This window comes from Lynx canadensis, chromosome X (genome assembly GCF_007474595.2).
Source record: "Lynx canadensis isolate LIC74 chromosome X, mLynCan4.pri.v2, whole genome shotgun sequence".
Taxonomy (NCBI): Eukaryota; Metazoa; Chordata; class Mammalia; order Carnivora; family Felidae; genus Lynx; species Lynx canadensis.
The window spans coordinates 6581557-6607661 of NC_044321.2; the positions used below are offsets into that span (position 1 = coordinate 6581557).

A 26105-nucleotide genomic window follows, 5' to 3' on the forward strand; every position below is an offset into this window, starting at 1 on the left:
ATTTGCGACTGAACCTCCCTTATCGTTCCCAGGCGGTGTAGCCAAGAAAAGAATAAGCCACCGATGGGAGGGTGCGGACAGGGGCGCAGGAGCCCAGGAAGACGCTGCATACTGTGTTCACAAGTCCTGGCTGAACGGACTAGAGCCGTCGTTCTAGGGCATCATGAATTCACACGATGGGGACCCTTAGCTGACTTCACAGACACTCTGAGAGGCTCAGAGGAATGAATGCGCCCCTGCTAGTCTCAGCTAATGTCAAGATGTCTGCGTTTACTTAGTGAAGTGAGTAAATAGAAGTCATCCAGGGATGCCTGGGGGTCAGTCGGTTAAGCATCTGACTCTTGATTTTGGCTCAGGTCGTGATCTCACGGTGCAGGAGTTCGAGCCCTGCAATGGGCTTTGTGCTCACAGTGCAGAACCTGCTCAGGATTCTCTCTCTCTCTCTCTGCCCCTCCCCTGCTCTCTGTCTCTCTCTCAAAATAAATAAATAAACTTTAAAAAAAAGGAAGTGGTCTAAACTGTGTGTGACCCGGCTGAGCTGGGGACCCCCTGCACTTCTCTCTAGTGCATCTCCCCTCCTCAAGGAGGCTGACGGCTGTGTGCATAGCTATGCTGAAACAGGAAAGACAGAAGAGTCCTTCCGGGGTCCTACTGATGGCTGAGGCGAGGACAAGATTTATTTACCTGTTTAGAGCAAAAATTGATGAATAAGGCTTAGTTCACATTTTGGAACTCATGACTCTCACTCTGCCTTAGGATGGGTTCTGCATTAATAAAAGTTAACAATTTTTCATATCCAGATACCGTGGAAAGCCCCAGAAGCAATGCTATCAGTCACACGGGAGTAGCTGTAACATATTTCCGTGTCTCGCTCCTGTCTTGGCACAGGGTTGTCCTTTATTTGCAATTCCTGAGTTGTCTGCGTTCTGTTTTTTTGGTTTTTTTTGTTTTTTTCAGGAAGAATGAGCTGAGCTGGAGGCCTCACTCCTGGCATGCCACCAAGTTCTCTGATAGCCACCCTGACACATCAGCATCTCTGTTCCCCTCTGCCAGCTCCTGTCCTTCCTGGCATGGCCGTCACCACCCCAGGTAGGCACTGTTTCCCACTGGGATGGACGGTATTCGACATTCCACCAACATCCATGACTTCCCAGCCCTGCCACCACAGCACCTTTCTTGACTTCAGCGTGATTTTCTTTTCTTTTCTTTCCTTTTCTTTTCTTTTCTTTTTTTTTTTTTTTTAACATTTATCTATCTTTGAGACAGAGAGACAAAGAGCGAGCAGAGGAGGGGCAGAGAGAGAGGGAGACACAGAATCTGAAGGAGGCTCCAGACTCTGAGCAGTCAGCATAGAACCCGATTTGGGGCTTGAACTCATGAACGGCGAGATCATGACCTGAGTCAAAGTCCTATGCTTAACCAACTGAGCCACCCAGGCACCCCTCTTTTTTTTTTAATTTTTTTATTTTGAGAGAGAGAGAGAGACACCATGCCAGTGGTGGAGGAGCAGAGAGAGAGGAAGAGAGAGAGAATCCCAAGCAGGTTCTGCACTGTCAGCGCAGAGCCCCATGCAGGTCTCTAACTCACAAACGGTACAATCATGACCTGAGCCGAAATCAACAGTCAGAGGCTTTTTTTCTGATGAGGAAAAGCTGCTGACACACCATTACCAGTAGAAATGTCCAAATTCTTCACTGGGTAGGTAGGTGTCCAAGCCTTGAAAACAAAAACTAGGGGCACCTGGGTGGCCCAGTTGGTTAAGCCTCTGACTTCGGCTCAGGTCATGATCTCGTGGTTCGCAAACCCCATGTCAGGCTGTATGCTGACAGCTCAGAGCCTGGAACCTGCTTTGGATTCTGTGTCTCCCTCTCTCTCTTCCCCCGCCCCTGCCCACACTTTGTGTCTCTGTCTCTGTGTGTGTGTGTGTGTGTGTGTGTGTGTGTGTGTGTGTGTGTCTCTCTCAAACAAAAAATAATAATAAACATTAAAAAAAAAAGAAAACAAAAACTAAAACACCAAGAGCAAGGATGAACAAGTGTGCTTTCTCATTTATGTTGTTTAATAAATCAGGAGCTTGGGGACTTACCTTTTTGGGCTGAATCCCTTTGGGCCAGCCAGGTCGGTGGTCCTGAGCTAAGTGGGAGGGCTGTCCGTCCACCCATGTGCCTACAGCAACCACCCTTCTTCTGAGAGTTTTACATGCACATTAGAAGGCAGAAGTGGGGCGCCTGGGTGGCTCAGTTGGTTGAGCCTCTGACTTGGGCTCAGGTCATAATCTCACGGTCCGTGAGTTTGAGCCCCTCGTCAGGCTCTGTGCTGACAGCTCAGAGCCTGGAGCCTGCTTGGGATTCTGTGTCTCCCTCTCTCGCTGCCCCTCCCCCTCACACTCTGTCTTTCTCTGTCTCTCAAAAATAAATAAACATTAAAAAAACTTAAGAAAAAGAAGACAGGATCTGCCTAAGGGTTCGGCAAGTGTATTGCAGCGAGGCTCCCAGGCCGTTCTCTTAAGCATCAACATCCTCTCCCCAGCCCCCAGGGCTCTCCTTATAGAGGAAATCAGGGCTTCACAACCCACATGCCAGGGTGCCATCCAGCGTCGGGGGCCCAGGGGTGCTTTCCCACTGAGCAGGAGACCCAGATGCTGGGAGTTGTAGGTCAGTGGATGGAAGGGGAGTTCTGGGCTACCTGGAGTCCACATTGCAGGGTCAGAAGGGCTAATGTATCAGGCAGGTGTGTGGCCACACCCCAGGGGTGTTGGCTGGAGGAGGCCTCTCCTGGCCACCTTGAGTGAGTGGCCAGCGTCCTCACAAGTCTCATATTAAAAGGATGATGGTTGGGGCGCCTGGGTGGCGCAGTCGGTTAAGCGTCCGACTTCAGCCAGGTCACGATCTCGCGGTCCGTGAGTTCGAGCCCCGCGTCGGGCTCTGGGCTGATGGCTCAGAGCCTGGAGCCTGTTTCCGATTCTGTGTCTCCCTCTCTCTCTGCCCCTCCCCCGTTCATGCTCTGTCTCTCTCTGTCCCAAAAATAAATAAACGTTGAAAAAAAAAAAATAAATAAAAGGATGATGGCTCTGTCTCCCTCTCTCAAAATAAATAAATAAACTTAAAAAATTTTTTTAGAGAGGGGGGAGGCGCCTGGCTGCCTCAGTGGGTTAAGCGTCCGACTTCGGCTAAGGTCACGATCTCATGCTTCAAGCCCAGCTTCGGGCTTCTCACTGACAGTGCAGAGCCTGCTTGGGATTGTCTCTGTCTCCCTCTCACCCTCTCTCCCCCCACCCCAAACTAAATAAGTAAACTTAATATTTTTTAAGCAGGGTGGCTTTGGGTATGTGCAAGCCCATGTATGAGCGTGTATATGTATGTATATGTACAGGTGTATCTGTAAGTGTGGCGTGTGCACATGTATGTAAGTACATGCATGCGCGTGTGTGCTTGAATGTATGTGTTTGTGTATGTGAGTGTGCGTGCGTATCTGTTATGGAAGGGCATTTGTGCCTGTGTGTGTAGAGCTAACGTAACCATCTCAAAATCAGTTTTTGATCGTTAGTAAACACCGGTCTGCTACAAACTTCTGAAGTACTCCTGTGAAGGCAATACATCTCAATGCATTGACCTGTTGAAAGTGACAGGAGATGATGGTATTTGGAGTCCAGGGTATTTTTGAAAAACCACAGATTCTCAACTGAGTAGTAAAAGTTAAGTGAAAAGTGGGCCTTTTATTTTCATTATCAAAGTGACGTAAAGTAATACGATTTCCATTAAGCCCATTTGGTGGTTTGTTGATGAAAGAATCATGTTTGCTGCCCACATGCGTGTGGGAACGGTGCTGGGCACTATTTATAGCTGCGCAGACCTCAAATGTTACAGAGAAATCACCTCCAGGGCACTGAGGGGAGGGTGCAGGAGAACCGCCTCCAGTTCTGTCTGAGAAGGGCACTGCTCTGTCCTTTTAGGAAAGGGTATACAAGCCAACGGTCCCCTGCCTTCAGGACAATGTCACTGTCCCCGGTACCTGCCGTATCCTCAGAGCTTGTAGATGGAGCCCTTGTTGTGTGTTTTCGTTGGTTCTCTTGTTCATTTGTTTGTTTTATAAATGGTCAGTGATGTGCTTTTCTAAATGTTTGTTTATTTTGAGAGAGAGAGAGAGAGAGAGCGAGCGAGTGAGCACACAAGAACAGGGGAGGGGCAGAGACAGAAGGAGAGACAGAATCCCAGGGAGGCTCTGTGCTGTCAGCCCAGAGCCTGACTTGTGGCTCCAACTCACAAACCCTGAGACCATGACCTGAGCCAACATCAAGAGTCGGACGCTTAACCCACTGAGCCACCCAGGCCCCTTGTATTTTGTTTTTGTTTTTGTTTTTGTTTTTTTTGGAGAGTGGGTTGCAATTTTATTTTTTTTTTATTTATTTTTTTTCAATATATGAAGTTTATTGTCAAATTGGTTTCCATACAACACCCAGTGCTCATCCCAACCCTTGTGTTTGTTTTAAGAGTGATTTAGCCAGTTCGGTCTCCTGTGTCCTTGCCCTAATCACACAGTTTTCCCTTTCATCCTGATTCTCCACAAACCTTAAGTCGCCAGGGTTGTGGTAGTTTTTCTTGTTTTTTGGTTTCTTACCTTGAAGCCTGAATGTTCCAGCTTTGTTGAACTTTAATGAAACCAGTTTTTCTTTTTTTAAATGTTTATTTTTGAGAGAGAGAGAGAGAGAGAGAGAGAGAGAGAGAGTAGGGCAATGGGTAGAGAGCTAGGGAGACAGAGAATCCCAAGCGGGCTCCACACTGCCAGCTCAGAGCCCCACCCGGGGCTTGAAACCAGAAACTGTAAGATCATAATCTGAGCCAAAATCAAGAGTGGGATGCTCAACTGACTGAGTCACCCAGGCTCCCCACGGAAGCGTTTTTAACATGCTTGGATAAGTAGTTTTACCATCGAGAGCCATTAGCCTCCTATATACACTGTCACTACCTCATAGAATAACTGATTCCTTAACAAACATATCTCCCAGCTTGTAGCAACAAACCTGATTTTGTATTTCCCTGTCTTAGGCCCCATTCTGCTTCAGAACCAGTATTTTTGGCACTCAGGTACAGCTCCAGTGAACTCTGTCAAGTTAACGAGTCCCCTGAGCACGACAGTGTTTGTTTTGCTAAGAAAGCCTGTGGCTTGGGTCCTTTATCAAATATTCCATTAACTGAGAGTTAAGAGGAGCTCTTGGTACTTTAATATTTGGGTGTGGAAAAGTAACGTTATCTCTGGATTTCCCCTTTTAATTTGAAAATTATCGTTATTTGGGGCACTGGGGCAGCTCACTCGGTTAAGCATCCAACTCGTCCTGGTCTCACTGTTCGTGAGTTCGAGCCCCACATCGGGCTCTGCGCTGACAGCTCAGAGCCTGTTTGGGATTCTCCCTCTCTCCCTCTCTCTCTGCCCCTCCCCTGCTCTGTCTCTCTCTCTCTCTCAAAATAAATAAATAAACCTAAAAAAATTTTAAAAAGAAAAAAGAAAATTACTGTCATTTGATTGCTTCTTCGGTTTTAGTAATCCATAACAAGAATCCTTTTATACGCTAAACCCCGGGGTTCACAGTCTTGTTCTTTGAGGGGGCAGGTAGGAAATATTTTAGGCTTCATGGGTCTCTGTCAGTTGCAGGTACCCAGCTCTGCCATTGTAGCTCAGAAGCATTCACAAACAGTGTGTAAACAAATGGCCATAATTGTGTTCCGATCACAGCATATCTGTGAGTGTTGCGATGTGAATTTCCTGTCATTTTCACGGGTCACAGAATAATCTTTTTTAAAAAATGTCTTTAATGTTAATTTATTTTTGAGAGAAAGAGAGACAGACAGACAGGCAGAATGCGAGCAGAGGAGGGACAGAGAGAGAGGGAGACATAGAATCCGAAGCAGGCTCCATCCAGGCTCTGAGCTGTCAGCACAGAGCCCGACGCGCAGCTCAAACTCACGAGCCATGAGATCATGACCCGAGCCGAAGTTGAACGCTTAACCCACTGAGCCACCCAGGCGCCCCGGCATCTGGACGTTTCTGTGTGGGGCCAGCTGTGTTCTTGGTCCTGCTCTCCTCATTTGTCCCCTTTACTGTTGCTCGCTTCAAAAGCAAACTCTTCTCTCTGGTTCTTTCCTCCTAGTTCTTCCTCCCATGACCTGTCTGGCACGTGGGAGCACACGAATCTGCAGCGTACCTCTGACCACTTTAGTTCCCTGGGGAGCGTCGACAGCCTGGACCACCCTTCCCAGCCCTACCCCTCCGGACGCCTCTCCGCCGCCAGGTCCAATGGCAGCATCGACCACCTGGGCGGCCCGAGCAAGCGGGACTCAGCTTACGGCTCATTCTCCACCAGCTCCAGCACGCCCGACCACACCTTGCCCAAGGCTGATGCGTCCTCTGCGGAGAACATCCTCTACAACGTGGGCCTGGGGGAGGCCTCCAGGCCGGGCGGCCGGCAGGGCCAGCCTGCCAGTGACCCCCAGGGCCTGGAGGACAGGCTCGGGTACTTCCCACCCCGGGTCCCCCGTGACGGCAGCAGAAGCCCCAGGCCAGAGGACAGTCCTGAGACCAAGCTGGCCACCCCTGGGAAATCAAATTTGGGACCGGTCTGGTATGTCCCCGATAAGAGAAAAGCACCTTCCTCCCCTCCTCCACCGCCTCCCCCTCTCCGCAGTGACAGCTTCGCTGCCACCAAGAGCCACGAGAAGGCCCAGGGCCCTCCGCTCTCAGACACCGCCAGTGTGCAGCACTTTCCAGGCCCGCCCCGGGCCCAGCCCCGCAGTGACTGGAGACCAGAGCCTGCCAGTCAGCAGTGGAGGCCGGCACGGCCCGACAATGGGAAGAGAGTCGGGAGCTCGGGCCCTGTGCCCCACGTCCCCCTGGACGGTGGGGTGCCGACCCCTGACCACAGGCCGGGCGGCCTCCCGGGGGCCCCCGGCCGGCTTCAGGCCTCCCTGTCCAGCACGGACGTGCGTTTCCCGCAGGCCTCCTGTGGCTGCCAGCACCCGCGCCAGTACAGTGACGAGAGTCCGTTCTGTCACGACGGCCCCAGGGCCGCCTCGTCGCTGAGGGAGCAGCACTGTGTGGCCGTCCCTGGCGGCCGCCAGGAGCCTTCTGCCCACCGTGTCCAGGACGACGGCCCCACTCGGCTCAGGTGGCCCGGTGCCACTGAGCAGAAGGGCGACAGCGGTGGGCAGAGCCGCTACTACTGTGTGACCAGCAGACAGTGCCCGCAGGCAAGCGCCCAGGCGGGACAGCCCCACGAGGAATATTGGCAGTCTGACAGGGCCGCAGAAGCCCACGAACTCCCCACTGAGCACCCGATGGGCCACGGGCCCTGGGGTCACATCCAGCACGAGGAGGAGGCCCCGGACACCCGTGAGAGTGACCAGGCAGCCAAGGGCCACCCCGTGGGAAGCGAGGAGCCACAGACAGCCGCCCACGGGACAGGAGCCGCGGGGAAGGAAGCCGCCGACGGCTTCCTGTGGGCCACGGGAGAAAGCGGCAAGATCTCCCCTCGGAAGACGCCTATGCTGCACTCGCTGGCCCGGGAGGGGGCGCACCCGCCCGACGACGGCCCAGGAGCTGGTGCCGAAAGGCCGCCCCCGTTCGATGGCCAGGTGGGCAGAGCCACCCGGAGAAGCGACCGCTTCGCCACCACCCTGAGGAACGAGGTCCAGATGCGCCGAGCCAACCTGCAGAAGAGCAGAAGCACGGTGGCGCTGGCTGGGGCCGACGAGGCGGCTCGGGAGGCCGGCGGCTGGCAGGCGGAGCCGGGAGGCGTCCCCGGCGCCTCCCCAGAAGGTTCCTTCCGGGGCACCTATAAAGACCACCTGAAGGAGGCCCAAGCCCGGGTCCTGAGGGCCACGTCCTTTAAGCGCCGTGACTTGGAGCCCAGCCTAGCCGATCGTCCCGCGGGGTCAGCAGAGCCGCGGGCTGAGGAGCACAGCACACACCTGGATGCCGCCCCCCACTTCTGGGAGGGGGGCCTGCCCAAGCCGTCCCCGTCTGGAGGGGGCCTGCCGCACGTTCCCCGCATTGGGGGCCGGAAACGGTTCACGGTGCAACAGAAGCTGAAATCGTACTCCGAACCTGAGAAAATGAACGAGGTGGGGCTCGCAGGGCCCGATCGCCCCCACCGGCACCCGGGTGTGTCCGAGGACACCGTGGGCACATTCGCCGACAGGTGCAAGTTTTTTGAGGAAAGCAGCAGACCCATTCACCAGAGACCTGGGCAGAGGCAAGCGCTCTGTGGATTCCCGAAGGAGAAGCTGGAGAGGCCGCGGACAGCGGGCCACGGGTACGAGGGTGCAGAGCCTTGGTTCCAGAACAGGGCCTACACGACCTCCCTTGGAGAGAACCCCAGCAGTCATGGAAAAACGGCGAACATGGGAAAACCAGAACCGCCTCAGAGACTTGGAACCTTTGCTGAGTATCAAGCCTCTTGGAGGGAACAGAGAAACGCTCTAGAAGCCAGGAGTTCTGGGCGGTATCACTCAGCGGATGACATCTTGGACGCAGGTCTGGATCAACACGAGAGGCCACAGTACGTTCATGGAAGGTCCCGTTCCTCACCATCCACAGACCCCTACAAACAGGTAAGGTTTGTGCCCCAACCAAGGAAGAGCTGCCCTGGGCTGCTGTCTTAAGGCACATATAGGATGCCCTGAAAATACGATGGCCCAATGTCAGTGTCGCTTGTGTCCCGCCGTTTGGGCATCGTTTGTGTGCACCGGCTCTTCTCGTGTCAACTTGTGTGAAAGGTACCTGGGGACTAAACAGGTACATCCATGACAATTTAACTCCGTATCCGTGTGCCTGTCTTGAGTCCCCGGCCTCCCCATCGTCACTTGCTTCGGCTGTCTTTCCTCATAATTAGCTTGCCCCAACCTTAACACCATGTAAAGAATTTGGGGGGAACCCTAGAAAATGGTCAGTTCTCCTCTGAAATGAAAAGGGGTGAAGACAGTGTATGATACACGATAGCCACTCTTCAAATGCTGAGGCCTTTAAAATTTTTAATATTTGTTCCTTGTAGTATTTTTTTTCAAATATGGTTAGATTCCTCCAGAACAAATGTAATTAAACATGCAATGCATTAAACTGTTGCACTTTTTATAAGGTGAGAATTCTTTTTATTTTTTTTATTAAAAATTTTTTTAAGTTTATTTTGAGAGGGAGAGCGACTGAGTGAGCAGGGGAGGGGCGGGGGGAGAATCCCAAGCAGACTCCATGCTGTCAGCACAGAGCCCAGTGCGGGGCACAGACTCACAAACTGTGAGATCGTGACCCGAGCCGAAACCAAGAGTCAGACGCTTTAACTGACTGAGCCACCCAGGCGCTTCTATAAGGTAAGAGTCCTAATGCTGAAAGTTGACTTTAAGCTTTCTAGAAAACTTAGAGAAAAATTCCAGTGTCATCTCTTTCTCTCTCTCTCTCAAAATATAAATAAACATTAAAAAAAATTTTTTTTAAAACGAACCAGTAGTAGGTTCAATACACAATATTCAGGGGGTGCCTAGTTGCCTTAGTCGGTTGAGCGCATTTTTTTTTTTTAATGTTTATTCATTTTTGAGAGACAGAGTGCAAGCAGGGGAGGGGAGAGAGAGAGAGACACAGAATCTGAAGCCGGCTCCAGGCTCCGAGCTGTCAGCACAGTCTGACACGGGGCTCGAACTCAAGGACGGTGAGACCATGACTTGGGGCAATGTCAGACGCTTAACCGACTGAGCCACCCAGGTGCCCCAAGCGTCTGTCTCTTGATTTCGGCTCAGGTCACCATCTCACGGTCCATGGGTTCAAGCCCTGTGTCAGGCTGTGTGCTGTCCGTGCAGAGCCTGCTTCAGATCCTGTCTCCCTCTCTCTCAGCCCCTCCCCAGCTCGCTCTCTCTCTCTCTCAAAAATAAATAAACACTAAAAAACAACAGTTTGGAGAGCGGAGCTTGTGAGCCCTGTGGCTGAGTGTCATTACAAGGCGGCAGGCTGCGTCCTCGCCTCCGCGGCACAGGCTTGCGGGGCAAACCCACAATGAGGGGGTTCGTAATAATAGATGTCTTGAGGAAGGCAGCTTGACGATTCGGAGTTTCACTGTGCTGCTCTTGGCAGGAAGCTGCCATCGAACCACAGCAAGTGGGGGACGCTGGTGAGCACAGGCAACTTTCTGCCGCCGTCCGGGCCGAGGAGGGACGCCCTAATCCGAGGTGGGTGAATTCTGGGTTTGGGGTTGCTAAGAGGACATCTTGGAGGTGGCCTTCTCGATGGTGGGTGAATGCTTGGTTCACGTGATTGGGCCTCTGGTGGTTTTTCTGCCAAACCCAGCATGGCTGCTAACTGGATGCAGTTTCCAGCACCTCAGCGTCCCCGCTGCAGACGTGGTGCCGTTTGAGCAGAGCCTGTAGCCCTGCGCCGCCTCCAGCAGAAGCGTCTCAAGGGCGAAGATGTCTTCTGATGCCATCGTGGCTTCTTTTTTTTTTTTTTTTTTGGTTCTTAAAATGGCTGCTGTGTTTTCTGTACAGTACGGTTCTTTATGTTCACAGAATGAGAAATCCAGTGTAATGTGCTTGAATGAAATGCTTTATCCAGAATGCTCGTTGAAAGGATGCTTTAATGATCTAGTACACAGCTGGGCTGCCGGGGCGTGGTCTCCAAATTGGAGTTGCCTGGGAAGATTGTCAGAAAGGAATGGAGCCAGCCTTTCTAAATTGGGCTTATTTCGAGCTCGAAAATAGAAATCAAGTCCGTCGGCTCCTCAAGAGGATCTGAAAGACTGGTGGATGGTAGCAGTGTTATTAGCACGTTGTGTGCCATAGTTCTCAAATGTGGCCAGTGTAGCTGTTTAACTGTAGTGAGGATAGAATTTAGACTGATTAAGTAAATGAATCAATAGTGTCATCTCGCCCTTGATATGCACGAGGAGGGAGGGAGACGGAAGCGTAGAATACTGTAGGACCTGTGGTATCAGCTTATTTTAAGAGGGCTGATAGGGGCGCCTGGGTGGCTCAGTCGGTTGAGCGTCCACCTTTAGCTCAGGTCAGGATCTCACGGTTCGTGAGTTCAACCCCACATCAGGCTTGCTGCTGTCAGCTCAGAGCTCGCTTCAGATCCTCTGCCCCTCTCTCTCTGCCCCTCCCCCATGCACACTCTCTCAAAAATAAAACATTTAAAAAAAAAAAAGAGGGTTGATAGAACAGTGGAAATAAAACTACACAATTGGGTCACTGAATACAGATCTTTCTACTGCTTTGAGAATATCTGGTGATTGGTGTGATATTCAAATTTAAACACTTAACCTCAAAATTCAGGGTTCTGTTGCAGAAATAACCAATTTAAATGTTTGCTTTTGAGAGCCTTCTATACTGGGGTTTTATTTCATTTGGCTTTAAACTCGAGTGCTGTTAGCCTCACAGGAGAGTATCCAATCTTTACGTGGCTCTGAGGGGACACGAGTGGTATTTTGTGTAGGAAGTCTGTGTAATTATCTGCATGGCTAAAACCAAGAATCCCTGGGTAAGAAGGAATGGCCGCTGAATAATACACCTACGAAATCGAGCAGTTTCTGAGAAACACAATCACAGCTTTATTACTATACATTCTGGGTAAGTCACGTGCCCAGCACCAGCTGTACTGTTTCTTCCAAGCCCACTTCTAGGCTGTGTTGCAGTTGTGAGAGCGCTCGGTGCACCCTGCATGTGCGAGCTCTGGTTTCACCCCTGTGCTCCTGCCATGTATGTATTTCACTGATCCTGCAGAGAGTTTGTGTGGTGGTTAGAGTTAGCACCCCTGCGGTGAACAGAGTCCTAATGAATAGCTCTAATGTACAGTGTGTGTGTGTGTGTGTGTGTGTGTGGTAAATGGCACTATCAATAGTGAAAGGGTCAAGAGGAACAGGGGGAGGGACCATATGCTTCATTTATCATGGCTGTGTCTTCTAGCGGACTGTGTAACCACCCTGAAGAAATTAGTTCCAGAAGCTTTCTGCTTTTGAGCTACAGACCCAGCAATTTTCAGAATTGTGTGCACTTTCAAAGAGTGGCAGGACTCAATGAAATTCTAGAATAGGAGCATTGAAAAGCCATTCCCAGTTTTTTTCAGAGAATGTTTGTTTTTCGAAGTATCAGTAAGAAATAATGTACTTAAAACATTAAATCTGGGAATAAAAGAAATGAAAACTCAGGTTAAGGACTGTCTTTTGCTCACCAAAAATAAAATCCTATAATACAAAGATTTTAAGATACCTAATGTTTTGCATAAATTTTTTAAATGTTTTATTTATTTTTGAGAGACAGAGAAACAGCACGAGTGGGGAAAGGGCAGAGGGAGAGAGGGAGACACAGAATCCGAAGCAGGGTCCAGGCTCTGAGCTGTCAGCACAGAGCCCAACGTGGGGCTCGGGTTCACAAACTGTGACATCATGACCTGAACCGAAGTCAGACACTCAACCAACTGAGCCACCAGGTGCCCTGCATGAATTTAAAACAATATAAGTGTGTCTATAAAAAATATGAATTACTGGGGTGCCTGGCTGGCTCAGTCAGTACAGCATGGTACTTTTGATCTCGGGGTTGTGAGTTTGAGCCCCACACTGGGCGTAGAGATTGCTTAGAAATAAAATCTTAAAAAAAAATTACTGATCTGATAATGGGGCAGGATAATGAATGGTTTTCATTGTATTCTGTTGAGACAAGAGTAGGGCATCAAGATAAGAGTTACTTGTTTACGCAAACCACATAGAGAACATTTTTGTGAGGGTCAAGGTTCTGTTCTATATAAAGATAAATAGGACAAAGGTTCTGCTCCCGAAGGACCTCACAGTGTAGGAGGGAAGGACAGACACCCATACTTAACCACTGAAGAGGTGACACATAAAGTATAATTTTGGTGAAAAGTTACGTGGTGCTTCCGAATCTTGGAGGAAAGAGGATGGGGTGACTTCTGGATGAGTCCTGGGGAAGACGGGGGGTTTGATCTGAAATCAGCCCACTCCCATGAGAGCAAATCCAATCGCGTGCACTTAGTACCAGCTTTCCCTGTGGTGGGCAGCGTCCCCTGCCCACACCCGACCCTCGGTCTCCTGGCTTCTGTTCTCTGAGGCTTTGTACCAGCTCTCCAAGCCCCATCATTCTGGCCAGCACAAGTCTGCTTCCTGCAAAGCTGCTCCCCCACTGACTTGGGGTCCCTCGTAAGTCGGATGCAGTAGCTTATTCCGGCTATCGTAACAAAATACCGGAGACTGGGTAGCATCCACAAAAAAAAAAAAAAATTTGTCTTCTCACTCTTCTGGAGGCCAGAAGTCCAAGTTCGAGATGTCAGCCTCATTTCCCCCAAGGCTTTTTTCATGACTTGCAGACAGCCACCTCCTCCCCGCGTCCTCACGTGGTCTTCCCTCCGTGTGTCTGTGTCGTGATCTCTTGTAAGGCACCAGGCTGGATCAGGGTCCCCTCTGATGACTTCATTTTACCTTACTGACCTCTTCAATAACCCTCCATCCAAATTGTCACATTCTGAGGTCCTGGGGGTGAGGACGCAAGCATATAAATTTTAGGGGGATACAGTGAGTCCGTAACACTGGGAGGAATGTCGTTTCTGCCTTATACCTTAAACCAGTGCTGTCTGCTGCATCGGCCCTCTCAGGAAGTGTCACCCCATCATTGAGCGGCTGAGGCCACACCTGATAGGGGAGCATTTAAAATTTTTTTAATTTTTATTTATTTACTTGCTTCTTTCTTTCTTTATTTTGAAGTGGGGGAGAGCAAGACCAGGGGAGGGGCAGAGACAGAAAAAGAGAGAGAGAATCCCAAGCAGGCTCCGAGCCATCAGTGCTGAGCCTGATGTGGAGCTCAAACTCACCATCCATGAGATCGTGACCAGGGCTGAAATCAAAAGTCCGGTGTTCGACGGACTGAGCCACTCGGGCGCCCCGTTACGGGAGCATTTAAAATAAAAGGAAGAGGGAGGCTGCCATCCTTGAGTGTGGCTGGTGAAGAGAGAGGAATTTGGCAGAACCTCTCTGGAGGGCTTTTTGGTGGCCCGTAACCACTGCAGGCACCTTCTGGTTCACTGATCCCACTTTGAAGAGTTGCCCTTCCAAGTGAACGGCAGCACAGAGGCATTCCCCGCTGAGGTGCTAACTGATGCTCACTTGGTGGGTGTGTTTGCACCCCACCTTTCCCAGTTCTCATGGAGTCACCCCCTTGCTGCCTGCTGGTCTCCTTGCCTGGATGGCTGGTAGTGCCTCTGAACGGGGTGGAGGTCAAAATCCTGTTTTGGCCCCTCGGTACCCTCCTTGCCGGGGCTCGGATCTGAGCCACAGCTCCCCTGGTCACCGTGCTGCCCACGCCAAGGCCCACCTCCCTCAGGCAACACAGTGCTCTCTGGGATCACGTTCCCGCCTTCGTGCAAGCTTTCGTCATCTCCAGCCTGGACCACAGCAGCTGCCTCCTCACTGGTTTTGGAAGATAGATTACAACTGTCCCAAGGCCCAAACCATTCAATGGGTTCTAGTTGCACTTGGAATAAAATGCAAACTCCTGACTGTGACCTGGAAGGCCCTTATGCCCGTCCTTTTTGGGGGGGGCACCCTTCGTCACTCCTCTCCCATCCAGGCTCAGGACTCATTGCCACCTTCCTATCCCTTGAACAAGCCAAGCTCGTTTCTCCCGCAGGGCCTTGATGCTTACTATGAGACTGTTCCTGGAATACCACAAGCCTGCCTCAGGACATCTGCTTAGCAAATGGCAACTGGGTGTTCATACTCAGCTTGGGGAGGGGACCTGTGGAGCACAGTGACTGACAGATGGCCGGACCAGTTGTCAGGTGGATGAGCGGAGACATGGGTGGGTGGTGGGTAGATAAATGCATAGGTAGGTGGATAAATAGGATGGATTGGCAGATGAATGGATAGGTACCAGCCTAACAGCCCTTGGTTCGGTCCTTGATTATGGTGGATAAGGATTCCGTGTTGGTACATTCTGTATGCTAAATGTCATTTAAGATTTTAGTTTATACAATAGTAAGTGAAATGGACTTGTCTTTCTGTCCTGGCATAACATTGAGAATCAAGACATAAATGTCTCAAAATAAATTTGGTAGTGTGGACTTGTTTTCCAGTATCGTGTTTTTTAAATGTTTATTTATTTATTTTTGAGACAGACAGAGAGAGTACAAGCAGGGGAGGGGGAGAGAGGGAGACAGAAACCGAAGCAGGCTCCGGGCTCTGAGCTGTCAGCACAGAACCCAAGGCGGGGCTTGAACCCACGGACCTTGAGATCATGACCTGAGCCAAAGTCAGATGCTTAACTGACTGAGCCACCCGGCGCCCCTCCAATATCATATTTTAAAGCTTGTAAGAAAGCTAAGCTATGCTGTAGGCGATTATTGTTCTCCGATTTGAGTGTTCAATGAGTACTCTGTTCTGGGAGGCTCTGGAGACCAAAGGTGATGAAAGGGGATCTAGGGGTGGAACACCACGGCTGTGGGTGCTGGCAGGTTCTGTCTACGTAGCTGCCTTCCAGCCATTTCCACCCCCGCCTTTAGGAGCGAGTGCCAATGGGCTGGCACTGACCTGCAGACCTGTATCTTGTTGGGGCAGATGAGGAAGGAGGAGGAGGAGAAGGTATTCTGAATCCCAGCAACTGTAAAATTGAATCTGTACGCAGTTGAGCTCTTTAGGGAAAATGTGCTTGAATATAAAATTCACAAACAAGCTAAACCCACCTGAGGGGCACCTTCCTGTACACTTTCCCTGAGAGGTGACTTGGCTTACAGAGGTTGGTTAGTGCAAAGACTGATTTTTCATGTATATTTCTTTTTAAGTTTACTTATTTTGAGAGAAAGAAAAGAGCACACGTGAGCGAGCAGGGGAGGGGCAGAGAGAGGGAGAGACATAATTCCAGGCAGGCTGTGTGCAGTCAGCACAGAGCCCAACATGGGGCTGGAACTCAGAACCATGAGCTCATGAGCTGAGCTGAGATCAAGAGTCAGCTTAACTTACTGAGCCATGCAGGCGCCCCTGACTTTTCATTTACTAAACAAGCTTCTTACAAATAGATTTCAAAGTAAGAGAGATTAGCCAGCCAGAGTCTATTCCTCATTTGTTGCTTTAGGGAAGACCTTTGCTTTTCCTGGCCCTCAATTAGCTAAGGGGCAATTGAAGCTTTCCATTTTGGACTGCTCTGCTGGGTAATTATGCAGCCCGCGCTGGGATAACAAGGGGACACTCCAGCTTGGACGTTTTCCAGGGTGGAGCCAGCATCTGGCAGAGCTGGCACTGGGCATAGCTTCCTTCCTGGGCGGTGGGCTTCGTGCCTGCAGTGCTTACACACTTGGCCTCGGCCTTCCGTCCTGGAGAGGAGAAAGGGCATGGCAGAAAAAACCCTGAGCCCCCCCCCCCCCGGGGGGGGGGGGTGCTGGTGGGTTGTAACTCCAGTTCCTCCCTGCATTTGTAGCCACATGGCTTTTTAGGGAACGCAGAGTGAGGACAAGCGAGCGATTGCAGATTTTCTTCCATGCTGGCTTCGTCTTGTGACTTCACGTTATTTGAAAGGGACATGGTGGGGCGGCGTGTGCGGGTTACAGGATTTGGGGCCGGAGAGGAAAGACGGGAGACCCAGAGCCAGGACAGAAGAGGCGTGCCTACGGGGCGGGGGCGGAGGCCTAGGGGAGGAGAGGGGAGGGGAAGCGGACGGCCCGCAGTTCTGAGTTCCGGGCAGGGAGAGGAGCCGGAACTGGGAGTCACATGACTTCCGGTGCTCTTCCGGGGGGAGACCCCCCCCCCCCGCCTCTAGCTGCGCCTGCGTGCTGGGCGCGCGCCCCCTGGTGGCCGCCAGAACTGGCTGGTGAATCCTACAACCAGCCCCGAGGCCGCTGCGTGCCCTTCCCTGATGGAGAGACCTCCACAGCCGCCCAGATGCAGAAACCCCCTGCTCTTTTATCCTCTTGTCTCTCCCGGCCAGTTGGCCGCTCTCTTCAGAGCTCAGACCCTTGTCGCTTGACCTTGGTTGAATTTGCACATAAAGGTATTCATCAGTGTTTTTTTTTCTTTGTCCGGAAATCCATCTAAGCATACCAAGACCCATCTCCTTTCAGTTCTCCCGGCCTGCTTCTATTCTCTAGGCTGTGTCTGAGGGCTGAGATGGTCTGGGAAAGTACCCACTCAGCCATACACATTTAAATACTCCTCACGTTAACGCTGTTCATTTTGACGAAGGCATTGACAAAGTCTGCTCTTCCTCCTTTGGAGATCATCTTTGCTGCCTGTTAACTTTTGTAGAGTCTTCTGGTTGGTTGCCTAGTTAAGGTGCCTTCCATCTTGACTCAAGAACCAAGTTCCTATTTCTTATTTTTATTTATTTATTTATTTATTTTTAATGTTTATTTATTTTAGAGAGAGAGAGAGAGCACAGTTGCAGGGGGGCAGAGAGAGAGGTAGACGAAGAATCCGAAGTAGGCTCCAGGCTCTGAGCTATCAGCACAGAGCTGGATGCAGGGCTCGAACCCACAAACTGTGAGGTTATGACCTGAGCCAAAGTCCGTTGCCCAACCGACTGAGCCACCCAGGCGCCCCAGTTCCTATTTCCTCTAATGGGACCTAGTGTGGCACTCTATTTGATCCATATTAAGTTGGCTTTCCTGCCATTAGTGGGTGAAGCCAAATGTCTTAATCAAACCTGAGTGATTAACTCAGGTTAGAAATATATGCACATCCCTGGGACTCCTGGGTAGCTCAGTGGGGGTTGAGCGTCCCGCTCTTGATCTTGGCTCAAGTCATGATCCCAGGGACATGGGATCAAGCCCTGTGCTAAATGTGGAGCCTGCTTAGGGTTCTCTCTCTCTCTCTCTCTCTCTCTCTCTCTCTTTTACTCTGCCCCACCCTTGCCACAGAGAGGAGCGAGGTGTAGGGCCAGCAGAGTCCTCCCTGATGACCCAGTAGGGTCCTGGCTGAGTTGATGCGTTCCTTCTATACCTGCCTACCTCAAGGCCACCATCCACTCAGCGTCATTCATTTTTAGAAACTTTGGACAGTAGACGTGCCAAATACAGGCACGTTATTTGGGGCCAGGATAAGGCAACCTAATGGCAGGTTTCTCCTTTGCTCCTTTTCCTTTGTTGGCATTTTTATATTAGAACTTTGAAATCATTGTGTGTGCAGAAAACCGTTGGGGAATGCCAGGCCCACCAACGCTGAGCTCCCCACAGGATGACTGTGAGGACTGGCCCGCTGTCTGGTTCTCAGTTCCACCTCCTCCCCTTAGGACTCACAGGCTTGTAGGTCTCTATCCAGAGGGCCTCAGTGGCCGTTCTTTGTCTCTGAGGTTACTCCAAATTACTTGCCCTCCCGCCCTTCAATGAGGTTGTAAAGATTTATTTGTGGTAAGATCCAGACAACATAAAATTTCCCATTTGAATGTGTGCCATTCAGTGACATTTACTACATTGATGTTGTGCAACCATCACCACTATCTAATCCCAGAACATTTTGTCACCCCAAAAGAAAACCACCTACCCACTAAGCAGTCACTCCTGACCTAGGCTTACTTTCTTTAACTTATGAGATAACTTGACGTGATCCACCACGTGGGGCAAGAGTACGTCTTACAATACGCAGTTGTCGCCAGATGCGGGTGAGATGGGGACTCGGCTCTCGGCACTCACTTGCCACAGGCTCGGTTGTCAGGTTCTCGCACCCAGTCTCCAATCGGCTTAACCCCTGCATTTGCTGAAAGTCCACACACCTGAAATTAAAGAAAAGTCACCTATTTCTCTTAAGCGATTGAGATTGCGTCCCAGTATTTCTAAGCATGTGTTAAAACTATACATCGCCCAGGACTTCACGGAAGAGCACACAGAGCCGGGGGCGTGTTTTACGTCTGTGCCCCCAGCCCCACCCCAGTGGCCCTTTTTCCTCCCACTCCCAATACAGAAATCCTTGCCACCCCCACCAGAATTCAGAGGAAAGGAAGGCGAGGGAGGAAGACAAGCACGGGTAGTAACAGAATGGTTGCCTGAAAAATAGATCTCCTTCAGGGGCGCCTGGGTGGCTCAGTCGGTTGAGCGTCCGACTTCGGCTCAGGTCATGATCTCGCGGTTCGTGGGTTCCAGCCCCGCATCGGGCTCTGTGCTGACAGCTCACAGCCTGGAGCCTGCTTTGGATTCTGTGTCTCCCTTTCTCTCTGCCTCCCTCCCCCCTGCCCCCTGCTTGTGCGCGCACTCTCTCTCTCTCTCTCTCTCTCAAAAATAAGTAAACATTGAAAAACAAACGAAAAAAGTTATTGAAAAAAATAGATCTACTTCAGGTTTTCTCAAACAGCGTTTGGAGCATGTTCTTGGGAATAAGCATGTTCTCCGTGTGCGTTTACTTTTCTGTCATTGTTTCCATACTAATTCTTCAATTCATAAAAGGATATTCCGGGTGATGTGCGTAACCGCACCTTGTACGTGAGGGAGTGTCTCATTGTCAGTGGCACTCACATGACTGCCCCCTGGCTGGGAGGAAAGAACCTGTCCACATTCATCCATTAAGCTATCCTTCTAGATCGGCAAAAGACATCAAGGTGCCTGGCCCCCAGAGCTCTTTGTCCTGTCAGTCAAAAGAAAAGCGACGGGCGAAATGAGGCCTTCTGTGACATCCAGAAAACCGGTAGCTGAACTGGAAAGTAGTGCTGAGGTATCAGGTGGGGCCACGGGAGAAACAGTTTGTTCCCAGAAAACTCCCCCCACCATCGGATTCAACATTTGCTTTGTGGTCTTGCTCTCATAAAACGTGCAAATTTGTTTTGTGTTTTATAGCCTAGGAGCTATGAAAACAAAGAAAGTGAAATGTTTTATATTTAGACATATTTCACAGTACAGTAAAAAATAAAGCCGTATGTGAGATCGCATATGTCGGCAGAATCTATAGAGACGCAAAGTACATTCGTGTTGCCGGGAATTTGGGGTCGGGGGGCAACGAGAATGGCTGCTGTGGTAGGTATGGAGTTTCTTCTGGGGGTGGCGAGGATGTTCTGGAATTAGATAGCATAGATAGTTGTACAATTCTGTGAACATACTAAAAAATACTGAGTTGTATACTTCCATGGCGTGAATTGTATGATATGTGGACTTTACTCAATTTTTAAAAATCTGTGAACACTGGGATTCCACAAAAAATAAGTTAATTTAAAATAAGTCTGGGGGTAACAGAAACCCATGGGGGAGGGGAAGGGGAAAAAAAAAAAAGAGGTTAGAGTGGGAGAGAGCCAAAGCATAAGAGACTCTTAAAAACTGAATACAAACTGAGGGTTGATGGGGGGTGGGAGGGAGGGGAGGGTGGGTGATGGGTATTGAGGAGGGCACCTTTTGGGATGAGCACTGGGTGTTGTATGGAAACCAATTTGACAATAAATTTCATATATTGAAAAAAATATATAAAATAAATAAATAAATGACCCTTCAGAGGAGTCCCACATCTCCTGGGGAAGTGCCTGCCCTAGTATCATCCTGCAGCTCTCAGTTGTCAGTGGGGAGCAACTCTGAACAAAGGCCTCAATGAAAAAGTAGTAATAGGGTTCAAAAAAAATGAAATAAAATAAAATAAGTCTGGGGGAACCTGGCTGGCTCAGTCAGTAGAGCATGTGACTCTTGATCTCAGGCTTGTGAGTTCGAGCCGCACGGTGGTGTAGAGATTAATTAAAATCTTATTTATTTTTAAAAAAATTTTTAATGTTTATTTATTTATTAAGAGAGAGACAGAGCACAAACAGGGCAGAGGTGAGGGAACAGAGAGAGAGGGACACACAGACTCCGAAGCAGGCTCTGGGCTTTGAGCTGTCAGTACAGAGCCTGACCCGGAGCTCAAACCCCCTAACTGTGAGATCATGACCTGAGCCAAAGTTGGATGCTTAACTGACTGAGCCACCCTGGCACCCCAAAAATAGAATCTTGAAAATAATTAAAAAATGAAATGAATCTGGACATGACTCAAGTCTGAGAAATGCAGCTGTAGCTCTGAGGTCGACAAAGTTTGTAAAGGGTCAGACAGTGACTTTTCTTGACTTCGGGGATCCGACTATTCGCGTGGTGATGGCTCAGGTCTTGCAGCGTGGAGGCAGCGATGGCAGGTACATACAGGAGTGTGTGGCTGTGCTCCAGAAAAACGTGGCAGAAAGGTTCGCCGGCCCTGGGGTTTGGCCGAGGGATGGCTGTCGGTGAGTGTACTTTTCAGGATTGGGAATGCAGGTCATGAATGGAGCTCTCTTTACACATTCCAGAGAGCCTTCTTTTATGATTCTCTTGCCACATGAGATCCATTTCTCTTGTCATCTTCATCGTACTTGTCACCTGGGAGGTGGTTGAACTTCTGGAGCTTGAACGGTCCACCGAGTAGGTGTGCTGGGGCTCCTTCACAGCGTAGGGGTAGAGGGCGGCGCGGGATGCTCGAACCACGGGCTCCTTTGTGATGCTCTGACTCGCAGTGATGGTGTGGGGTAGGGTCCTCGGACCCTAATGACCAACTCGGGAAGGGCTCAAGGCTTCACCAAAACTTCCCAAGAGGCGAGGGAGAAGAGTTCTTCTGGAGTGTAAGTGCTAAGGTGCTTATCTTGTTCTGTTCCCTTTTTATTTGTGGAATTCTTCAAAAGCGCAAATGTTCTGTGTCAGTTAAAGACCAGGACTTGTATGTAATTTATTACAAGTATTTATAATATAAAGTCTTTTTTTGTAATTAAAAAAAATTTTTTTTAATGTTTGTTTATTTTTGAGAGAGAGAGCATGAGCAGGGAAGAGGCAGAGACAGAGGGAGACACAGAATCTGAAGCAGGCTCCAGACTCTGAGCTGTCAGCACAGAGCCCCACATGGGGCTCGAACTCACGAACCGTGAGATCATGACCTAAGCCAGTGTTGGATGCTTAACCGACTGAGCCATCCAGGCGCCCCTTTTTTATTTAAGTTTAAGTTAGTTAACATGTAGCGTAGTAATGGTTTCAGGAGTAGAACCCAGTGATTCATCTCTTACATACGACACCCAGTGCTCATCCCAAAAGTGCCCTCCTTAATGCCCATCACCCATCTAGCCCGTCCCCCCACCCACCTCCCCTCCAGCAACTCTCAGTTTGTTCTCTGTATTTAAGAGTCTCGTATGGTTTGCATCCCTCCCTGTTTTTACCTTATTTTTCCTTCTCTTCCCCTTTGTTCATCTGCAGTGTTTCTTAAATTTCCCATATGAGTGAAATCATATATTTGTCTTTCTCTGACTTAATTCACATAGAATAAGACCCTCTAGTTCCATCCACGTTGTTGCAAATGGCAAGGTTTCATTCTTCTTGATCGTTGAGTAATACTCCATTGTGTGTATATATATATAAACCACATCTTCTTCATCCATTCATCAGTTGATGGACGTTTGGACTTTTTCCATAATTTGACTATTGTTGAAAGTGTTGCTATACACATTGGGGTACATGTTGCCCCTATGAATCAGCACTCCTGTATCCTTTGGATAAATACCTAGTAGTGCAATTACAGGGTCCTAGGGTAGATCTGGTTTTAATTTTTTGAGGAACCTCCTGTTTTCCAGAGTGACTGCACCAGTTTGCATTCCCACCAGCAGTGCAAAAGGGTTCCCCTTTCTCTGCATCCTTGCCAACTTCTGTTGTTTCTTGAGTTATTAATTTTAGTCATTCTGATGGGTGTGAAGTGGTATCTCAGTGTGGTTTGGATTTGTATTTTCCTGATGATGAATGATGTTGAACATCTTTTCACATGTCTCTTTGCCATCTGGATGTCTTCTTTGGAAAAGTGTCTATTCATGTCTTCTGCCCATTTCTTCACTGGATTATTTGTTTTTTGGGTGTTGAGTTTGGTAAGTTCTTTCTAGATTGTGGATGCTAACCCTTTATCTGATATATTATTTGTAAATATCTTCTCCCATTCCTTTGGTTGCCTTTTAGTTTTGCTGATTGTTTCCTTCACTGTGCAGAAGCTTTTTATCTTGATGAAGTCCCAGTAATTCATTTTTGCTTTTTTTCTCCTTGCTTCTGGAGCCATGTCTAGTAAAAAGTTGCTGCAGCCGAGGTTAAAGAAGTTGCTGCCTGTTTTTGTCTCTAGGATTTTGGTGGTTTCTTGTCTTACATTTAGGTCTTTCATCCATTTTGAGTTTATTTTTGTGTATGCTGTAAGAAAGTGGTCCAGGTTCATTCTTCTGCATGTCACTGTCCAGTGTTCCCAGCACCACTTGCTGAAGAGACTGTCTTTATTCCATTGGATATTCTTCCCTGCTTTGTCAAAGATTAGTTGGCCACACGTTTGTGGGTCCATTTCTGGATTCTCTATTCTGTTGCTGTGATCTCTGTGTCTGTTTTTGTGCCAGTACCATACTGTCTTGATGATTACAGCTTTGTAATACAGCTTAAAGTCTGGAATTGTGATGCCTCCAGCTTTGGGTTTCTTTTTCATCATTATTTTGGCTATTCAGGATCTTTTCTGGCTGCATACAAATTTTAGAATTCTTTGTTCTAGCTCTGTGAAAAATGCTGGTGGTATTTTGATAGGGATTGCATTGAATGTGTAGATTGCTTTGGATAGTATCGACATTTCAACAATATCGATAACGTAAAGTCTTGCTACCGTTAACATAGCACAAGCAATGAGTGTCCCAGTGTGTGTCCCAGACACCGTAATAATTATGCCTTGCTCTAGTAAACATAGTTGACTTGGATATATGAAAACCCAAATTATAAACCTTAGTATTATAAAAGTGCTTTCTCTTTGGAAATAATTCATTGAGAGCGTTCTTTAAAAATTCCGCAAGCACAACTAGCGTCCAGATCTTGATCTCCAGTACCCTTCTGGAATCAAAGCAACCGGTGCTCCTTGGGAGAATGGCTGGGTTTAGGGCTGGGCCAGGGAATATGCAAAATGAGCCTGGAATGTCTTATAGTGCCAAAAAAGTAAGAAAGCACTGAACTAAATAAGCCCAATGACAGTAGGCACATGTCAAAAGGACACAGGAGCCGTCTTAAAGAGCTTCCTATGACCAGAGCTGGAATAGTTAAAACAAGAAAATAATGTTGGATTATAACCTAGTGTATAAAATAAATATTCTTGCGTCCATACTGATATACACAAATGATGGAATAAATGGGGGGGAGAAAAGGCAAGTCTGTGCAGAAAAGTTCCAGATAATCTGTGTAGTTTGTCTGCCCTCAAGGAGGTGGCTCACAACTCCCGGCTCCTTAAATATGCGCTGTGTAGAGAGTACAGGATGGAAAGGTGGAGGGAGAGAAGGATATATGCTAGCCCCTGCCAGGTGATACATAGAGATAAGTTGTGTTGACAGCATGACCCTCGGTGTCATGTAATGAGAATGGCACTTTACCTTCATGATCTTACCCCAGATCCTATAACTGCAGCGTAATCGTGACAAAACCATCAGATGGATCCTTGTTGGGAGATGTTCTATAAAATGCCTGAGCGATATTCCTCAAAATTGTTAAGGGCATCAAGAACGAAGAAATTCTGAGAATTCTCCTTAGGAGAAACTGGGGAGACACAGCTAAATGTAATGTGGTACTCTGGGTAGGGTCCTGGAACAGAAAAAGGACATTAAGTAAAAAAAAATTGGGGGGCGCCTGGGTGGCTCAGTCGGTTAAGAGTCCAACTTCCACTCAGGTCATGATCTCACGGTTCTTGGGTTTGAGCCCCATATCGGGCTCTGCTGACAGTGTGGAGCCTGCTTGGGATTCATTCTCTCTCTCTCTCTCTCTCTCTCTCTCTCTCTCTCTCTCTCTCTCTCCTCCCCTCCCTCTCCCTTTGTCCCTCCCTCGTTCTTTCTGTCTCTCTTTCTCTGCCCTTCTCTCTCCCCTGCTCACGCACGAACTCTCCCTCTCTCTCTCGAAAGTAAATAAACATTTAAAAACAGCAACCACAACTAAAAAAAAATCTAAATCGAGTGTGGGCTGCCGTTAATATTAATGTCCTCAGACTGACTCATCAATTATAACAAATGTAGCACATTAATGTAGCTTGTTAATTGTAGGGGACACTGGGTGTTGGGTGTATTGGAACTCTTTTATTGTCATATTTTTTCTGTAAGTCTAAAACCATTCTAAATTTTTTTTAATGTGTGCTTATTTTTGAGAAAGAGAAACAGAGTGTGAGCCAGGAAGAGGTAGAGACAGGAGACACAGAATCTGAACCAGGCTCCAGGCTCCCAGTTGTCAGCACAGAGCCCGATGTGGGGCCCAAACCCACAAACTGTGAAATCATGACCTGAGCCAAAGTCGGCTGCTTAACCGACTGAGCCACCCAGGTACCCCTGAAACCATTCTAAAATGAAGTGTTTGTGTAAATTTTTATTCTTGTTTTTTTAAGATTTTATTTTTGAGGGGTGCCTAGGTGGCTCAGTCGGTTGAGTGTCCGACTTTGGCTCAGGTCATGATCTCACAGTTCCTGAGTTCGAGCCCCGCATGGGACTCACTGCTATCAGCGCAGAGCCTGCTGCGGATCCTCTGTCCCCCTCTCTCTCTGCCCCCCCCCGCTCATGCACGCTCTCTCAAAAATAAATAAAACATTGAAAAAAAAGATTTTATTTTTAAGTGATCTCTACCCCAACATGGAGCTCAAACTCACAATCCTGAGGTCAAGAGTCACAGTGTTCCCCTGACTGAGCCAGTCAAGCGCCCCCTAAAATGCTCTTCTTTTTGTTTGAATGTTTATTTTTGAGAGAGAGAGAAAGAGAGAGCATGAGTGGGGGAGGAGCAGAGAGAGAGGGAGACACAGCATCTGAAGCAGGCTCCAGGCTCAGAGCTGTCAGCACAGAGCCCGACGCGGGGCTCAAGGTCACAAACCATGAGATCATGACCTGAGCCGAAGTCCGCCACTTATCTGACTGAGCCACCCAGCCGCCCCCAAAATGGTATTCGTATAATGCATTTTGAGTTACTCAGTTTGTAAATATTAGGAACGTACCTTTTGAACAGTGAGTGGGGTGAAATATCTAATCGGCCACCATCTTACTGGACGTGTATTACGTGGGTGGGTGTGCCCTGTGCGCTGAGTGTTAAGGGTGTGGCCTGGGGCCAGTTTTGCCTTGTCTTAGAAACAGGACCATGTACTTGGTAAATAATCA

General features: G+C 48.9%; 1 protein-coding gene across 1 annotated transcript in view; it reads left to right on the top strand.

The window, feature by feature from the left end:
• SHROOM2 (shroom family member 2) overlaps positions 1-26105 on the top strand; it is a 155807-nt gene that overhangs the window by 91846 nt on the left and 37856 nt on the right. Inside the window, exons 3-5 of the mRNA XM_030305710.1 lie at positions 958-1089; positions 6146-8603; positions 10111-10205. Of these exons, the coding sequence (XP_030161570.1) occupies positions 958-1089; positions 6146-8603; positions 10111-10205 (2685 nt within the window). The remainder of the gene's footprint in view (positions 1-957; positions 1090-6145; positions 8604-10110; positions 10206-26105) is intronic.